Source organism: Centropristis striata, chromosome 22 (assembly GCF_030273125.1).
Source record: "Centropristis striata isolate RG_2023a ecotype Rhode Island chromosome 22, C.striata_1.0, whole genome shotgun sequence".
Taxonomy (NCBI): domain Eukaryota; kingdom Metazoa; phylum Chordata; class Actinopteri; order Perciformes; family Serranidae; genus Centropristis; species Centropristis striata.
Window position 1 is genome coordinate 25,308,175 of NC_081538.1, and position 13,995 is coordinate 25,322,169.

Consider the following 13,995-nt stretch of genomic DNA (forward strand, 5'->3'; position numbering starts at 1 on the left):
CACTCGTTTTTATTACAGCACACCTGTCATAATTGGTTTAATGTTTTACTAAAGTTGGGCTGAAGCAAACATGCATGTGTACGTGCGTGCTTGTGTGCTTTTTTATCTGGTATGAAAATTATTTTGTAGCTGCCAGGTCAAAAATGACCTTTAAATCAAGATTTGTACCTTTGGTGAACAGCTTTCATGGAAATATGAACAAAGGCAATGTTTTACTTTTTCTCATGTTGGGGTTATTCTAGGAAAGACATCAAATTTCAAGCTTTAAAAAATATCATTAAGGAGGATTCCTCTGCTGTTAAATAGTGGCGGGTCATTTTTGACCACTAAGACAACACAGGGGTTAAAACAAACTGTAGTTAACTTGTGACCCTGTGTCACAGTTGGTTGATGTTTACAAGGGGTGAGACATAAAAAATGTATTTAAACAGAAAAAATATTTCGTTTAACACCTTGTTGTGTTACACAAACACACTGGCCTTTTAATGCAGTGTGCTCTAGACACATTTTTGGGTAACAACAGTAGAAAAACAGGGCACGACATTTTCAGATTGAATGTGCTCCAGTTGTGAACAGCTTAACCAAGAACTTTCCCTCCCCTTCTACTCCTAAAACAACATTAAAAGAGCCTGAATTGATCCAGTAATTCACAAGAAAATAAGCAAAGATTAGAGAAAATACTGAAAAAATGGGAGGAATTTTATGATGCAATGATTCTACTTTTGTGTCATGTTAGGGTCATTTTTCCTAAGATTTTATGTCTTGACATTTGACTTTATCTCCCACTATTTTGCATTAATAAGGAGTATATAAACAGCTTATAACATACTTTATTAAACTGCTATGCTGAATATTCCGTTCTGATTGGTGAATTATAGCATTTATTCATTCTCTGCTAAAGAATAAACAGGTTGGGATGAAAGTAAAGTGCTCTTTGTTGTGTTCAGGTGATTATATTGGCCTATTTTGCTTTGCTGGTAAATGCAGAATTGAAATGTATATTTTAAAATGTCTCGAGGTGTGGAGAAGTGCCCCAGCGTTGTCTGCAGTTTTTATGGCAACCAAGCAGGCTGGGCACACTTCAGAGACATTACACAGTAGATTTAAATATTTTTTTATTGGACAGATAAGCAAAAGCTGGAAAAAAAACACACACATTCAGCCATTTTCTAACAGAAGGCGCCAGTCAAGCGTTGCCAACAAACATAACAAATATAATCTATATCTGTATTTATGCTGAGTAGCCAATAAAACACCCCCACACACAAAAATGACACAAAACCACAAACCTGTAGTTTGTTTTCCGCTTGAACTTTATTTTAAATGTTACAAAAAAGGTTAGAAAAATAGGTAAACATTTGTGAAACTGCACAGTGTTTTGTGTATTTTGCAGCCTTTGACTTAATCAAATTAGCATGCATGTTAAGCACGCTGCAGAGTCAAACCTGTGAACCCCACAGGCCAGAACGGGTAAAAAGAGATGCTGATGCAGAAAAAGTCAGACCCAGAAAATTTTTTGGGAAAGCATTGAGTGCATATAATTGCCACTCTGCTCCACTATCTCCCTCTTTTATCCCGTGGGGTATCTGTGGGTAAGTGGGCCGACCGTCTGAGAGATCATCCCTCTTGCCGGTTGCCCGGGGAACGCTCAGCATCAATAAACAAGGACAATGACCGGCTCGCAAAGGTTGACTGAGTCATCCAAATGCATTTAAAGTGCACATGTGTCAGTGTTTTAAAGATTAGAAATAAGACGTGGCAGTTTTTGCAGTACTGGCGTTTATATGAAACTGGACTCAATCTTAATAGAAATCTCAGAATGTTTGTACCAGAGGCCGTGCATGTACCGAAGCTCTCGGGTTAAGTCGTGATTGAGGATGAGGTAGTCTGACAGGGCGGAGCCTAAATGCTGCGCCTCCTGTTGTGGATCATCGCCACGATGTGGGTGAGGTCCAGACTTTTCATCATCACCTCCGTGAAATCTTCGTCACTGCGAGCGCCTTCCACAAACTCCTCCAGGGAAAGCTCGCCTGTTGGAGGAGAATATTGTATTTAAAAACTTACTTTCTCGCCCCAAACTAAGATGTGTTTAAAAGAGCACTCCACCGATTTAGCACAGCACATCAATGTCCAACTCACAGACACTTTAAAGCAGGGGTCTCAAACTCAAATTACCTGGGGGCCGCTGGAGGCAGTATCAAAATGACCAAAAAAAGACACAAAATGACCAAAAAAGACACAAAATGACTAAAAAAACTCTGAATTACTTAAAAAAGACACAAAATGACAAAAAAAAGATACAAAATGACCAAAAAATACACAGAATTGCCAAAAAAGTCACAAAATGATTTAAAAAAGACAAAAAATGACCAAAAAAGACACAGAATTACAAAACAAGACACAAAATTGTTCAAAAAAGGCACAAAATTATTTTAAAAAGACACAAAATTACCAAAAAAAATAATTAAAGGGACCTTCCACACACAACACAGTAAAGTGTCATTCATATAAAACTCACATTAAACTTTCATATCAAGGTGCCACAAAATATTGTCACGAGGGCCGCAATTGGCCCATGGGCCACGAGTTTGAGACCCATGCTTTCACAGAATACTTTACTCGAAACTTTTATTATTGTGTTTAAAAGCCAAAAAGTAATTATGATGAAAAATTGTTAAAATGAAGACTTGGTATCTCAAATTACTTACTTAGTATTTCAAAAATAATAAGAAACTTTCTCAAAATAATGACTTAGTATTTCAAAATATTGACATAAAGGTGTTTATTCATGTTTTAGAATCTTACTGTTGTAAAACAGTCATCACAAATAACGTTTTATCCCTCCGATTTAAGAGTTTGTAGCCATTCCCTCTCTTCATTCACCGTCTAGCTCGCTCGGCCACCGCTGTGCTCTAACAGGCTCGTGGATCGTTAGTTTCTACATGTTTTACCATAAATTTCTCAAAAATAATGTTTGTGTTTGACACTGTTTTAAGATAAGTAAGAAATTGGATACTTTTGTCATCAATTTCGAGATATAAACTCATTATTTTGAGAAAGTGTGTCATTAGTTGTCACCTCATTTTAACATACTAATGCATTATTACGAGATACTAACTCATTATTTTAACATACTAATGTAATATTTTGAGAAACTAACTCGTCATTACAAGATTATGACTTTGACATATTTATTTTGAGGAAAGTTTTCATTATTTTGAGATACTTACTCATTATTTAAAAAATATTTCTTATATTAATGACTCATAGGAACTTTTTAAATATTTTAATGACAAGGCTAAATTGTAATCTTTTCTCCTATAACTGGCGGAAATGGGCCTTTTTCAATAGTTTTCCTGACTCAAGACAGCACCGGAGCTGATAAATGTCTGAACACTGTCCACCCACTATCGATTTCCTCCCATAGGTTCCTATGCAGCGCCAGCACACACTCACCATCTCCATTAATATCAATCCTGTCAAACACGCGGTTAGTGAACTCCTCAGCAGATCCTTCCTGATTTTCATTCCCGTTGATTGCTCGGATTGCCTGCAAGCACAAAACGGCGTAAAATGAGAATATTCTGATGCATGTTGAGGAAAGGACTCAGCTCTACAGTCTAAAGTGTTGCAGGTGAACAATATACTGCACCTTAATGATGTTGAGCAGCTCGTGTCTGTCAATGCAGCCGTTGCCGTCCACGTCATAAAGTTTGAAGTACCAACGCAGCTTGTGCTCCATCTTTCCTCTCATCACCAGACTGAGAGCAGCCACATACTCCATGAAGTCTATGTAGCCGTCCTGCAAAAAAAACAACCAAACAGTGTCAAACACCAAAAATTATGCACGACTGTCTGCTTATTATTAAACAATTTTAAGTCGTTCAAAGAGATAAATCAGTCCCTCAGTTTTTTTTTATTGAAGCACATTTTTTCTATTTTTAAAAAAAAATTTGTTTCAATTGTGTGGTTTTGTTTTATTTATTTTTATTTATTTATTTAGGATATTTTCATATTTACTTCACTTTCCAATTTCTGATTTTTTTAAGAATTAAGAGATAATTTCTCTTTGATTTTTTTGATTTTTATATTACCAGTCTTTTAGTGGCAATAACATCAGTTATAGTAATTATTTCTGGGACAATTTATCATCCAACAAATAGTAGTTATCGTCACAGACTACAGATATGAGTTATGTTACCCTGTAACACATTTGCATTAACAGTCATATCAGCAGATATGGTGGCCTGTCAGACAATTAGATTTTTTTTACAGCATTTTGGATCAAAAGCAGGGTTTCTTCTTCTATTATAAGCAATATTTATTTTAGCACATTTTTTTTATTTTAATTTGTTCGTTTAAATTGTGTGGTTCTGTTTGATTTGTTTTTATTTATTAATTTAAGATATTTTGATATTTTCTTCACATTCCAATTTCTGAATATTTTAAATAATTCTTTTATATTACCAATAATTTAGTGGCAATAATATCAGTTATAGCAATCTTGAATAAAACTCAGTGTTTCCCATTCCATTATAAGCAATATTTATTTAATTATTTTATATTATTATTTCAATTGTGTGGCTTTGTTTTATTTATTTATTTATTTATTTAGGATATTTTGATATTTTCTTCACATTCCAATTTCTGAATATTTTTAAGAATTAAGAGATAATTTCTCTTTTATATTACCAATAATTTAGTGGCAGTAATATGAGTTATAGCAATTATTTCTGGGACAATTTATCATCCAACAAATAGTAGTAGTTATCGTACTGTCTCCTGACTGTCTGCTTATTATTAAACTATTTTGAGCCCTTCAAAGAGATAAATCAGTCCCTCAGTTGAAAGAGATTCCCCTCATCTCGACTCCAAAAGCGATCTGTGTGAAATAAAGCGTGCCAGGATGGAGGATTATCTCCAGGGACTGTCTGAACACGGGCAACAATCTTGGCATCAAAGCATTTGTCTCCCAGATAATCTTACAGTTTAAATCATGCAGAAAGATTACCACGGCCTTTTGTGAAGCTGAAGGGACGACTAAATATAGTCACTCAGACAGACACATCCCGCCGTGACCCTGTCGCACGCCCCGAGACGCTCTTAATTAAACCCATCTGAGGGTTACAAGCTTGTTGCTGGGAGGTCACAGCGTCGCTTGTATGTTTGAGTAAGCACGAGTCCCCGGGTGATACAGATGTTTGGGCAAAGTTTTATTAACTTTTCTGCTCTTGACCCGCTCTGCACTCTACTCTGAGCCCTAACAAACATCTCACACAAGTGGTTTTATCTGTTTTCTAAGTGGATTAGTCAACCGACTGAGATTAAACGACACGTTTTAATTATGAAGTGATAATTTAAGTATTTTTGTCAAGCAAAGAAGCCTAAAAATTAACCAGTTCCAGCACCTCAAATGTGATTTTAAACCTCATCAAAGATGTTTGGACTGCTGTTTGAACAAAAGAGTCAAATTAAAGACGTCACTTTGGGTTTTAAATGGGCAGTTTCACTACTAAAGCTGCAACCATTAGTCGACTAATCCATTAGTACATCAACAGAATCATAGTAACATCAAGTAAGTTAGTTTGCATGCAAAAATGTTGTTTTAAGCTTCTCAAATATGGAGATTTTCTTGTTTATTGCTGTTTCATATATAAAAAACAGAATATCTGTGTTTCAAAGTGAAAAAAAAACAAGAAAATAAAGACACCTTAGACTTTAAGTCACTGGGATGCACATTTTTTCACAGTTTTCTGACAATTTTTAGACCAAATTATTAATCTAGAACATAATCAGCAGATCAATCAAGCAGAAAGTATTCATTAGTTGCATCCCTAATGTTGTCACAACATTTATAGAGTGAATAATTACTCTGTTGCCCAGAATAAGGCCCCATGATAAGAAAAAAAATCTCCAAAAACAAATTTTTCACAGGAACCGTAACAATTTTTTAAATGTATCTTAATTACTTTGGTTTTTTTTTTTTTCTTTACTATTTTCTGACGTTTTCTACATCAAATGATTACTCTTGACCTTGGGTGTGATTTTAAAAAATTAAAAGTAAAAAAAAAAAAAAATTCCAAGAGAATTTCCTCCATATCAGTAAATTGGTATGTTTTTTTTGTTTTTAATGAATGATTCATTTCATAAAAGTAGTGTTTTTTTTCATAGTGTGCACAGTCTTTTGCGAGTGTACTGCTCATACTGTTGTTTTTTTCTTAAACTATAATGAAATATATAGAAAAACCAGTAGTTCTATGTACCCAAAGAGTAAATATATAGTTCAGATATGTGATGAGAAAAAAGCAAAAAAAGGAGTACAATCAAGTATTTAGTATCTATGAACTAGCATTAGAAAAAACTAAATATTCAACAGAAGTTTTATCAAATTCAAACATTTCTTCAGATAAGTGCCCAAGAAACACTTTAAGATTCAAGAACCAAATTTTAGATTTCAGTTGTGAGCCCAAAAGTAGATATAAAAAATTGCAAAACAAGTCACAAACTAGTAATCTCACAAGAATCATCACACCCTGCCATGGTTAAAACTAAAAAAAAAAAAAATTCCTCTCTCTGCAGTGCAGGTGTAAACGCTCTTAAATGAAACCTAAAATATGCAGATGATCTCACCTTGTTCATGTCGAAGGTGCGGAACATCTGCTCGATGTAGGCGTTGGCCTCGGGGTCGAGTCCTCGCATCCCGAAGAACTGCTTGAACTCGTGCAGGGTGAGCTGACCCGAGGGACACTCGGTCATGAACTTCTTGTACCAGAGGTGCATCTCCACCGCCTGCAGGTCGTCCACGGTGCTTCCTGTCGAGTTACCCATGTCTATCCAACACCTTTAAGATGAAGAGCCTGTTGTTGGTTTTTTTGCAGCTTTTTGCAGCTTTTCCCTCCCAGACCTGTCAGTCCGATGGGTCTACTGTGAAGTGGAGGTGATCCCTCTTCACAGTCACACAACAAGGGACTTAGGGTGAGAGGAGCTGCTGACGGGGGCCTTTTGTAGCCGTGTGTGTTTGGGGATGAGGCGGTGCACTCCCCTCTGTGTCCTCCTTGGGTCTAATCACCGGCTGTAATCCCAGCGAACATGCAGATGATCAGCATAATCACGACACTAAAAGGGCAGCTTGACTCTTCCACCTGCATCCATGTTTACTGTGAGAAGTGCTGACAGACATAACGCAGCTTTCATCCCTCACGTGGATCCATCAGTCACGCTCCTGCATCTCAACAGTAACTCCAGTATGCAGAAGTATGCAAAAAGTGTGCACGCTATGACAAAACACTACTGTCATCTAATGAATCATTCATTTTTTAAATATCAGTCAGCAATTCATTGATATGGAGGAAATTCTCAAAGTCAAGAGTCAAATTAAAGGCATCACTTTGGGCTGTAATGGGAATTTTCTCTACTTCACCTGCAACCATTAGCCGACTAGTCCATTAGTACATCAACAGTTTTTTAGATACTAATGTAATATTTGAGATACTTACTCTTTATATTAAGATAGTAATGTATTATTTTAAGACACTAAGTCATTATTTTTTAGCATATTAACATGTTTTGAGATACTAAGTCATTATTTTAAGACACTAAGTCATTATTTTAGCACACTAATGTAATATTTTGAGATACTAACTCATTATTTTAAAATACTAACTCATTATTTTAAGATACTAATGTAATATTTTAAGATACTAATATAATATTTTAACATACTAATGTAATATTTTGAGATACTAACTCATTATTTTAAGACACTAAGTCATTATTTTAGCACACTAATGTAATATTTTAACATACTAATATAATATTTTAACATACTTATGTAATATTTTGAGATACTAACTCATTATTTTGAGATACTAACTCTACTAAAATAAATTAGTGTTCATGCAAAAATTAACAAAAATGTCATTTTCAGCTTCTCAAATATCAAGATTTTCTTGTTTATTGCTGTTTCATATAAAAAACCCTGAATATCTGTGTTTCAAAGTGAAAAAACAAGAAAATAAAGACATCACCTTCAACAGGGATGCACATTTTTCACTATTTTCTGACATTTATTATTATTAATCTAGAACATAATCAGCAGATCGATAAAGCATGAAAGTAACTGTTAGTTGCATCCGTAATGTTTTTACCACATATTAAGAGTAAATTATTACTTCAGAATCCAAAAATTAGCTGCAACACTAATCTATTCCCCAGAATAAGGCCTCTCAAAGGGCTAAAAATGTATTAAAAATGTAATTTATTGTTCTCTAAATGTATCTCTGTGTCTCTAAATGTTGTAATAATCAATAAAAACTGAATTGAAAAAAAAACTTTAGTTGCTGCTCCTCTTGTCTTTCACTTTGCAAACAAACAGCACTAAAAACTGTATTTGGTACTGGAGGAATTTATTTGGATACCACAGTTTAAGAAGGCATGATGAGCCATGGCTGGTACAGTACAGCAACTTTACAAACATTACAGTTTGAGTCAGCAAAATTGAAATGAAAACACTGCAGAAAAAAATCATTTTGATCTCAGTGTTGATACCAGAAATAAGGAAAATAATAATTCCATTATGTGTAAGTGCTTTTGTTTGAAATAAAGTATATTTTGTGCAGTACTGAATTAGTGTTATTCATCAGCTCTAAGTGCAGTTAAGTCATAAAAACAAATACATACATGGTAGTGCTTAGACTGAACGGACTGTCAATTAAAATAAATGCATTATAAAGTAAAAATAAAAATGAGTAAATGCAGCTGTGGGTCATTTTAAATCAACATTTCACTTCATTTAGTTACTTCCAGGAAACGGTTAAATAAAAACAGATTAGTTGCCTCTTGGATACATTCACAGCACAGGCGTTAAGTGTTTCTTACTGGCCGTAAAAACTTGCTGAGCAGTTTCAGATCATCACAGGAAAACCACAGGAAGCAGCGACTCCACAGGTGTAGCCATTATTCATTGTTACCACATTAGGATTGGCCTGTTTGCCAAAAAAACAACAGATGTTGCAGCAAAATGGAATATTATGTTTGCTTCGGACAGGCACACATGTAAAAAGAAAAACATTTGGCTGGTGATGTAGCTGTCAATCAAAAGTCCTACCCCTGTTGTAGTGCAATAATGTAATACAGAAAAGGAAAGGGCATACAGTATGTATGCTTTGAACACGTTGAACTCTATTTTGCATTATTACCCTGTGACACATTTGCATTAACAGTCATATCAGCAGATATGGTGGCCTGTCAGGATAACTACATTTTTTTTACAGCATTTTGAATCAACAGCAGGGTTTCTTCTACCATTATAAGCAATATTTATTTAGGCACATTTTTTTTATTTTAATTTGTTGGTTTAAATTGTGTGGTTTTGTTTGATTTGTTTTTATTTTGATATTTTCTTCACATTCCAATTTCTGAATATTTTTAAACATTAAGAGATAATTCCATTATAAGCAATATTTTTTTAAAATATATATATACATATATTCTTTTTTTTTTTGTTTAAATTGCGTGGTTTTGTTTTATTTATTTATTCAGGATATTTTGATATTTTCTTCACATTCCAATTTCTGAATATTTTTAAGAATTAAGAGAATATTTCTCTTTTATTTTACAGTAATTTTAGTGGCAATAATATCAGTTATAGAAATTATTTCTGGGACAATTTATCATCCAACAAGTACAGGTGCATCTCAATAAATTAAAATATGATGGAAAAGTCCATTTCCAGCAGTTCAAGTCAAATAGCCCCAACCAATTATTGAGTGTATATAGATGGACATACTTTTCAGAGGCCAACATTTCCATATTAAACATACTTTTTAAATTGGTCCTTTATAATAAAAATATTTGTTCATTAAATGTAAGCCATAATCATACTTAGAAGAAATTAAATAAATTAAGACATGAAATGTTTCATTCTGTGTGTAATGATCTATATAATTTATGTCCACTTTTTGAATTAAATTACTGACATAAATAAACTTTTCTATGATATTCTAATTTATTGAGTTGCACCTGTAGTAGTAGTTATCATGACAGACCTACAGATGTGAGTTATGAATGGCAGCAACAGGGTTTTTATAGCCTGAAATATAGTTTCCAACATTTTTGGAAGAGCTTTTCCTGACAATAACGAGGCATGGAATACACACATTATGTAATACACACATACAAATATACCACTAATAAGACTATGTAAGAAATAGCTATGTTTTAAGAGCATAAAAAAGTAAAAAGCTATAATTTCTCTGACTTCATTAAGGCCTCGTTTTCATTCTTCATTTCCAAAAGTTCACCCCTTGCATTCTTTGTCATTGTCTTAATTTGGCTTCATGTCTGGACAACACAGTTAATAATAATAAACACAAAGTCACTGCGGCTGCATGTCAGAGCTCGGGCAGATCTCTCTGCCACCACCGCCAGCAGCAGCGACACTTTTCCTCTTCACCCAGTGCAGATGTCTGTAGATGGAGTCGAACACTGACACTGTGTAGTGTGCAAACAGTCTGGTCCACTTCACTGCGTCCACCATCCACTGCACACTGCGCCCCACGAAGGCCACAAACACTGTGGCGTAGTGGGCGAGCAGCAGCAGACTCCTCCCCAGCTGCCGGCCTTGGTTGATGAGGATATTGACTCTTTGGTCATGTCCTGCCATCATTTAGTCAAACTGTATGACTCCAGATGTTGATTTCCTTTTTTCCCAGCTTAAAGGCTCAATTTTCGTTTTCTTATATGTATATGTTTATGCAGATGCTCCCTAGAAAGGCGCTCTGGAATTTGCAGACAGTCCCTTAAACACGCAGATTCCGGCGGACCAATCAGAGCGAAGGAAGTTTTGTTTCCGGGAATGTTTGGTGATGTGGCTATGCTCCGACATCCATCCGAGGAAATATATCAAATAAAAAGCAGATACATTCACCTGGGAAGCACTCGCACAGGTGAGTTAAATGTCCTTTATTAAAAAAAACACACCACTCACTGAGCTGCACTGCAGAGCTGTCATTCATGGAGGAGAAAAACTCAGCGAAGCAGGTTTTTAAAGATGTTTTTTTTTTACAGCGTTAGCTAGCTAAGTAGCATTAGCTAACTTACTGTATCGTGAGAAACTACAGCCGGAGTAGACACCGGAGGGTTTCACGGAGTGTCCCGTTAACGCCGCCGTTTCTTTATCTTCAAATGTGTCTACTGCTTGTTGGAGACGTCGCTGTCCAGCCGCAGGGAAAGTTTGACGTCCATTTTCGCGTTAAGCTAGCTTATAATCTTTGCTGTTCACAAAAAGAGTGACGCAGCCGCAGTGGAGGGTTCGGCAGGTTCGGGTGAACTCGGCTCCGATCGGGGAGGTTCGGAGGAAACGGGCTGGGGGGTGTCTGACAATGTGTTGCCCTGGAGAAGGACGGGAGAACAGGAAAAAAAAATAAAGATAAGGGTCAAAGTCATCCCAGGTCGTATAATTTATCCATGTAAACATGGTTCTGCATATCCGTCTTTTTGTGGAAAAAAAGAATGTCCTAAATATAAATATACATATATACATATATATAAATATACACATGTACACAAACAAAGATTAATAATATTTATCAGCCAGTTGTAGCAGCAACAGTGTACACAGGGGCGTTTCCAGGATTTGAGAACATTCAGGACTTAGCCTAAGACATCATTCCATGGCACTATGTTTATCTATATCTTAGGGCTGGCCGATATGAACCAAAAGTCATATCCTGATATATTTAGGCTGAATATCGATATACGATATACATCCCGATATTTTTATCCCAAAGTGAGAGCAAATGTTGAGTCAAAGTAAAAGCCAAATATGACACAAGTATTTTTATTGAAACCGTTTATTTAAGTGAACATAAATACAGTAGGAGAAGTACCTTTTTAAAAAGAAAAAAAAAAAATCAAAGCTGCAAAGTGCACATTTAAATAAAAAAAACTCAAATAAAAATAGCATATGAAATGAAATCGGCCAAACCCTTTCTGAAATAAATATATTAATATGAGAAAAGAATAAGTAACATTACAAAAATATATTAATATATTTTTTTATATCAATATATCGCCCAGCCCTACTATATATTAATAAAATAGCTCTATTTTGATGCTTTTTAATGAACTCTGGTTCCCTATACTAAAAATAAATAACTATGAATCACTTTTCGCCCCCTGAGCTCCGACTGTTCATAGTAAAAACTTTGAGAGATATTACAAGCATCCTGTGTATGATTTTATTCACTCAGCATGCAAATATTGTGTATTTACTTTACTTAGCAACTGTACAAACCTGATTGTTATTAGAAAGGAAAAACAGCAACCCCTCCCTTTTTTTGGAATCTGGAATCATCAAATTCATCCTTTTTTTTTTTTTTTTACATAAAAAATGACAAAGATGGAAGTTGTAAAATCATTTCTGCTGTATAAACTGTTGGAAAGTTTCAGTTATACCAAACCATGTTATACCTTTGTATTTTTTGTATTTAAACCTCTCAAATTTGTAGAACAGTGCTTGAGTATTTCTCAATCCTTTTAATTAACCAACGTATTTCAGCTCCGGTAATTTAATGTAATGTATTGCTGCATGCAGACTACCTGACTGACACTGTTTGCAGTATAGTAAATAAACTTGGACTGTGTGTATGTTCACACCTTCAGAGGATGTGTCATTCAGCAGCAGCATGTTGCAGCACTCCAAGCTGTTCTTGGCAAAGACGTAGTGAAAGGGCAAGTGTACATCCTACATTATATACTGTGAATAATGAACAGGAGACAGGTTGAGCCGTAGGCTGCATTCATGCTGCTATAAATAAAATGTATGTTTGCAGATGAAATACTAATGAGGCTAAACACAGATGGCAGCCACTGGAGAAAGTGTCAAGAGTTACGTTTCCACTGTATTATCTCCTGCAAACAGGAAAAGGCCTGCGCAGGTGCAGCAAAGAATTTATTTATATGGCAGCCATTACTAATGTTACTTTGATATGTTTTCCCCTCACAGTGCCATCTTTATGTTCAGCCGTCTGGCTACCGTCCTCCAGGAGCTCTCTGGAGAGGAGGGCCCAGATGGAGACCCACAGGTGAGAGAGCAACACATAAAACATCATGAATTATAGCCACGAAAAGTATTGCAAGCTGCTTTTAAATAAGTGGATTTTATGTTCAGTCCAGAGCATTTTATCCTCCGTTTGGTGGAAAAATACAAGAGGATGATGACAGGAAATGTCTGCTTCTGTCTTTATCTTTCAAAATAAAGAAAGATGATATCTTAACACATCCTGTCTGTGCGGAAATAGGTCAAAGACAGCAGTACCTTGCATTACAGACTTCACTTACTTAGATTGTTATATGGGCCGAAACCTAAGGCAGTCCAGGGACATTACCGCAGCTGTATGCACTATTTTTCCAGGTAATTTAAGAATAGAATGCCTTAAAATCGGCACATCATTCAGAAAAAACAGGATGAAAAGTATGCAAAAATATGTATATCCAGACGATGTATATTATAGGCAGAAGATTGTGTAAAAGATGGAGAAATTGAGACTGCATGCAAGATTGTAATCCCATGAACATATATTTATTTTACCACCAAGGTGATGTTTTGAATGTCCCCTTGTAGTAGAATCAGTAGCATTAATAGCCGTAGTAGTAGTAGTAGTAGTAGTAGGAGCAGTAATACTAGTAGTAGTAGTAGTAGTAGTAGTAGTAGTAGCAGTAGTAATAGTAGCAGCAGTAGTAGTAGTAGCAGTAATAGTAGCACTACTAGTAGTAGCAGTAGTAGTAGAAGCAGGAGCAGTAATAGCACTAGTAATAGTAGCAGTCGTAGTAGTAGTAATAGCAGTAGTAGCAGTCATAGAAGTAGTACTAGCTGCAATAGTAGCCGTAGTAGCAGTATAATATGTATAAATGGAGATATTTCTCTGGTAGTAGAACTTTAGCTCTGTTGATTTTCCAGCCCAGTCACAGAGGGGAAATTGCAAACAGTTGAAG

At 35.4% G+C, this 13,995-nt stretch overlaps 2 protein-coding genes across 2 annotated transcripts in view; one reads left to right on the forward strand and one right to left on the reverse strand.

Annotated features, from left to right (window-relative positions):
• Nucleotides 1-1,378: 1,378 nt before the first annotated feature.
• guca1a (guanylate cyclase activator 1A) lies at nucleotides 1,379-7,289 on the reverse strand. The gene is made up of 4 exons (XM_059326076.1): nucleotides 6,631-7,289; nucleotides 3,653-3,802; nucleotides 3,457-3,550; nucleotides 1,379-2,030 (listed from the first exon to the last, which is right to left on the reverse strand). Exons 1-4 carry the CDS (start codon nucleotides 6,826-6,828, stop codon nucleotides 1,903-1,905), a joined length of 570 nt encoding a protein of 189 aa, XP_059182059.1. The 5' UTR covers nucleotides 6,829-7,289; the 3' UTR covers nucleotides 1,379-1,902.
• A 3,568-nt stretch (nucleotides 7,290-10,857) lies between these two features.
• The window catches only part of golgb1 (golgin B1), a 28,961-nt gene continuing 25,823 nt past the window's right edge, over nucleotides 10,858-13,995 (forward strand). The window contains exons 1-2 of the mRNA XM_059325574.1: nucleotides 10,858-10,946; nucleotides 13,007-13,085. Coding sequence (XP_059181557.1) covers nucleotides 13,017-13,085 — 69 coding nt within the window. The 5' untranslated portion in view covers nucleotides 10,858-10,946; nucleotides 13,007-13,016. The remainder of the gene's footprint in view (nucleotides 10,947-13,006; nucleotides 13,086-13,995) is intronic.

What these genes read in the sequence shown, in the direction of transcription:
- guca1a (XM_059326076.1), bottom strand. Translation starts at nt 6,828, where the DNA reads ATGGGTAACTCGACAGGAAGCACCGTGGACGACCTGCAGGCGGTGGAG. An exon ending in AGCTGCTCAACATCATTAAG is followed by an intron (nt 3,551 to 3,652) that starts GTGCAGTATATT and finishes TTGTGCTTGCAG; the next exon opens with GCAATCCGAGCAATCAACGG. An exon ending in GATTGATATTAATGGAGATG is followed by an intron (nt 2,031 to 3,456) that starts GTGAGTGTGTGC and finishes CTCCTCCAACAG; the next exon opens with GCGAGCTTTCCCTGGAGGAG.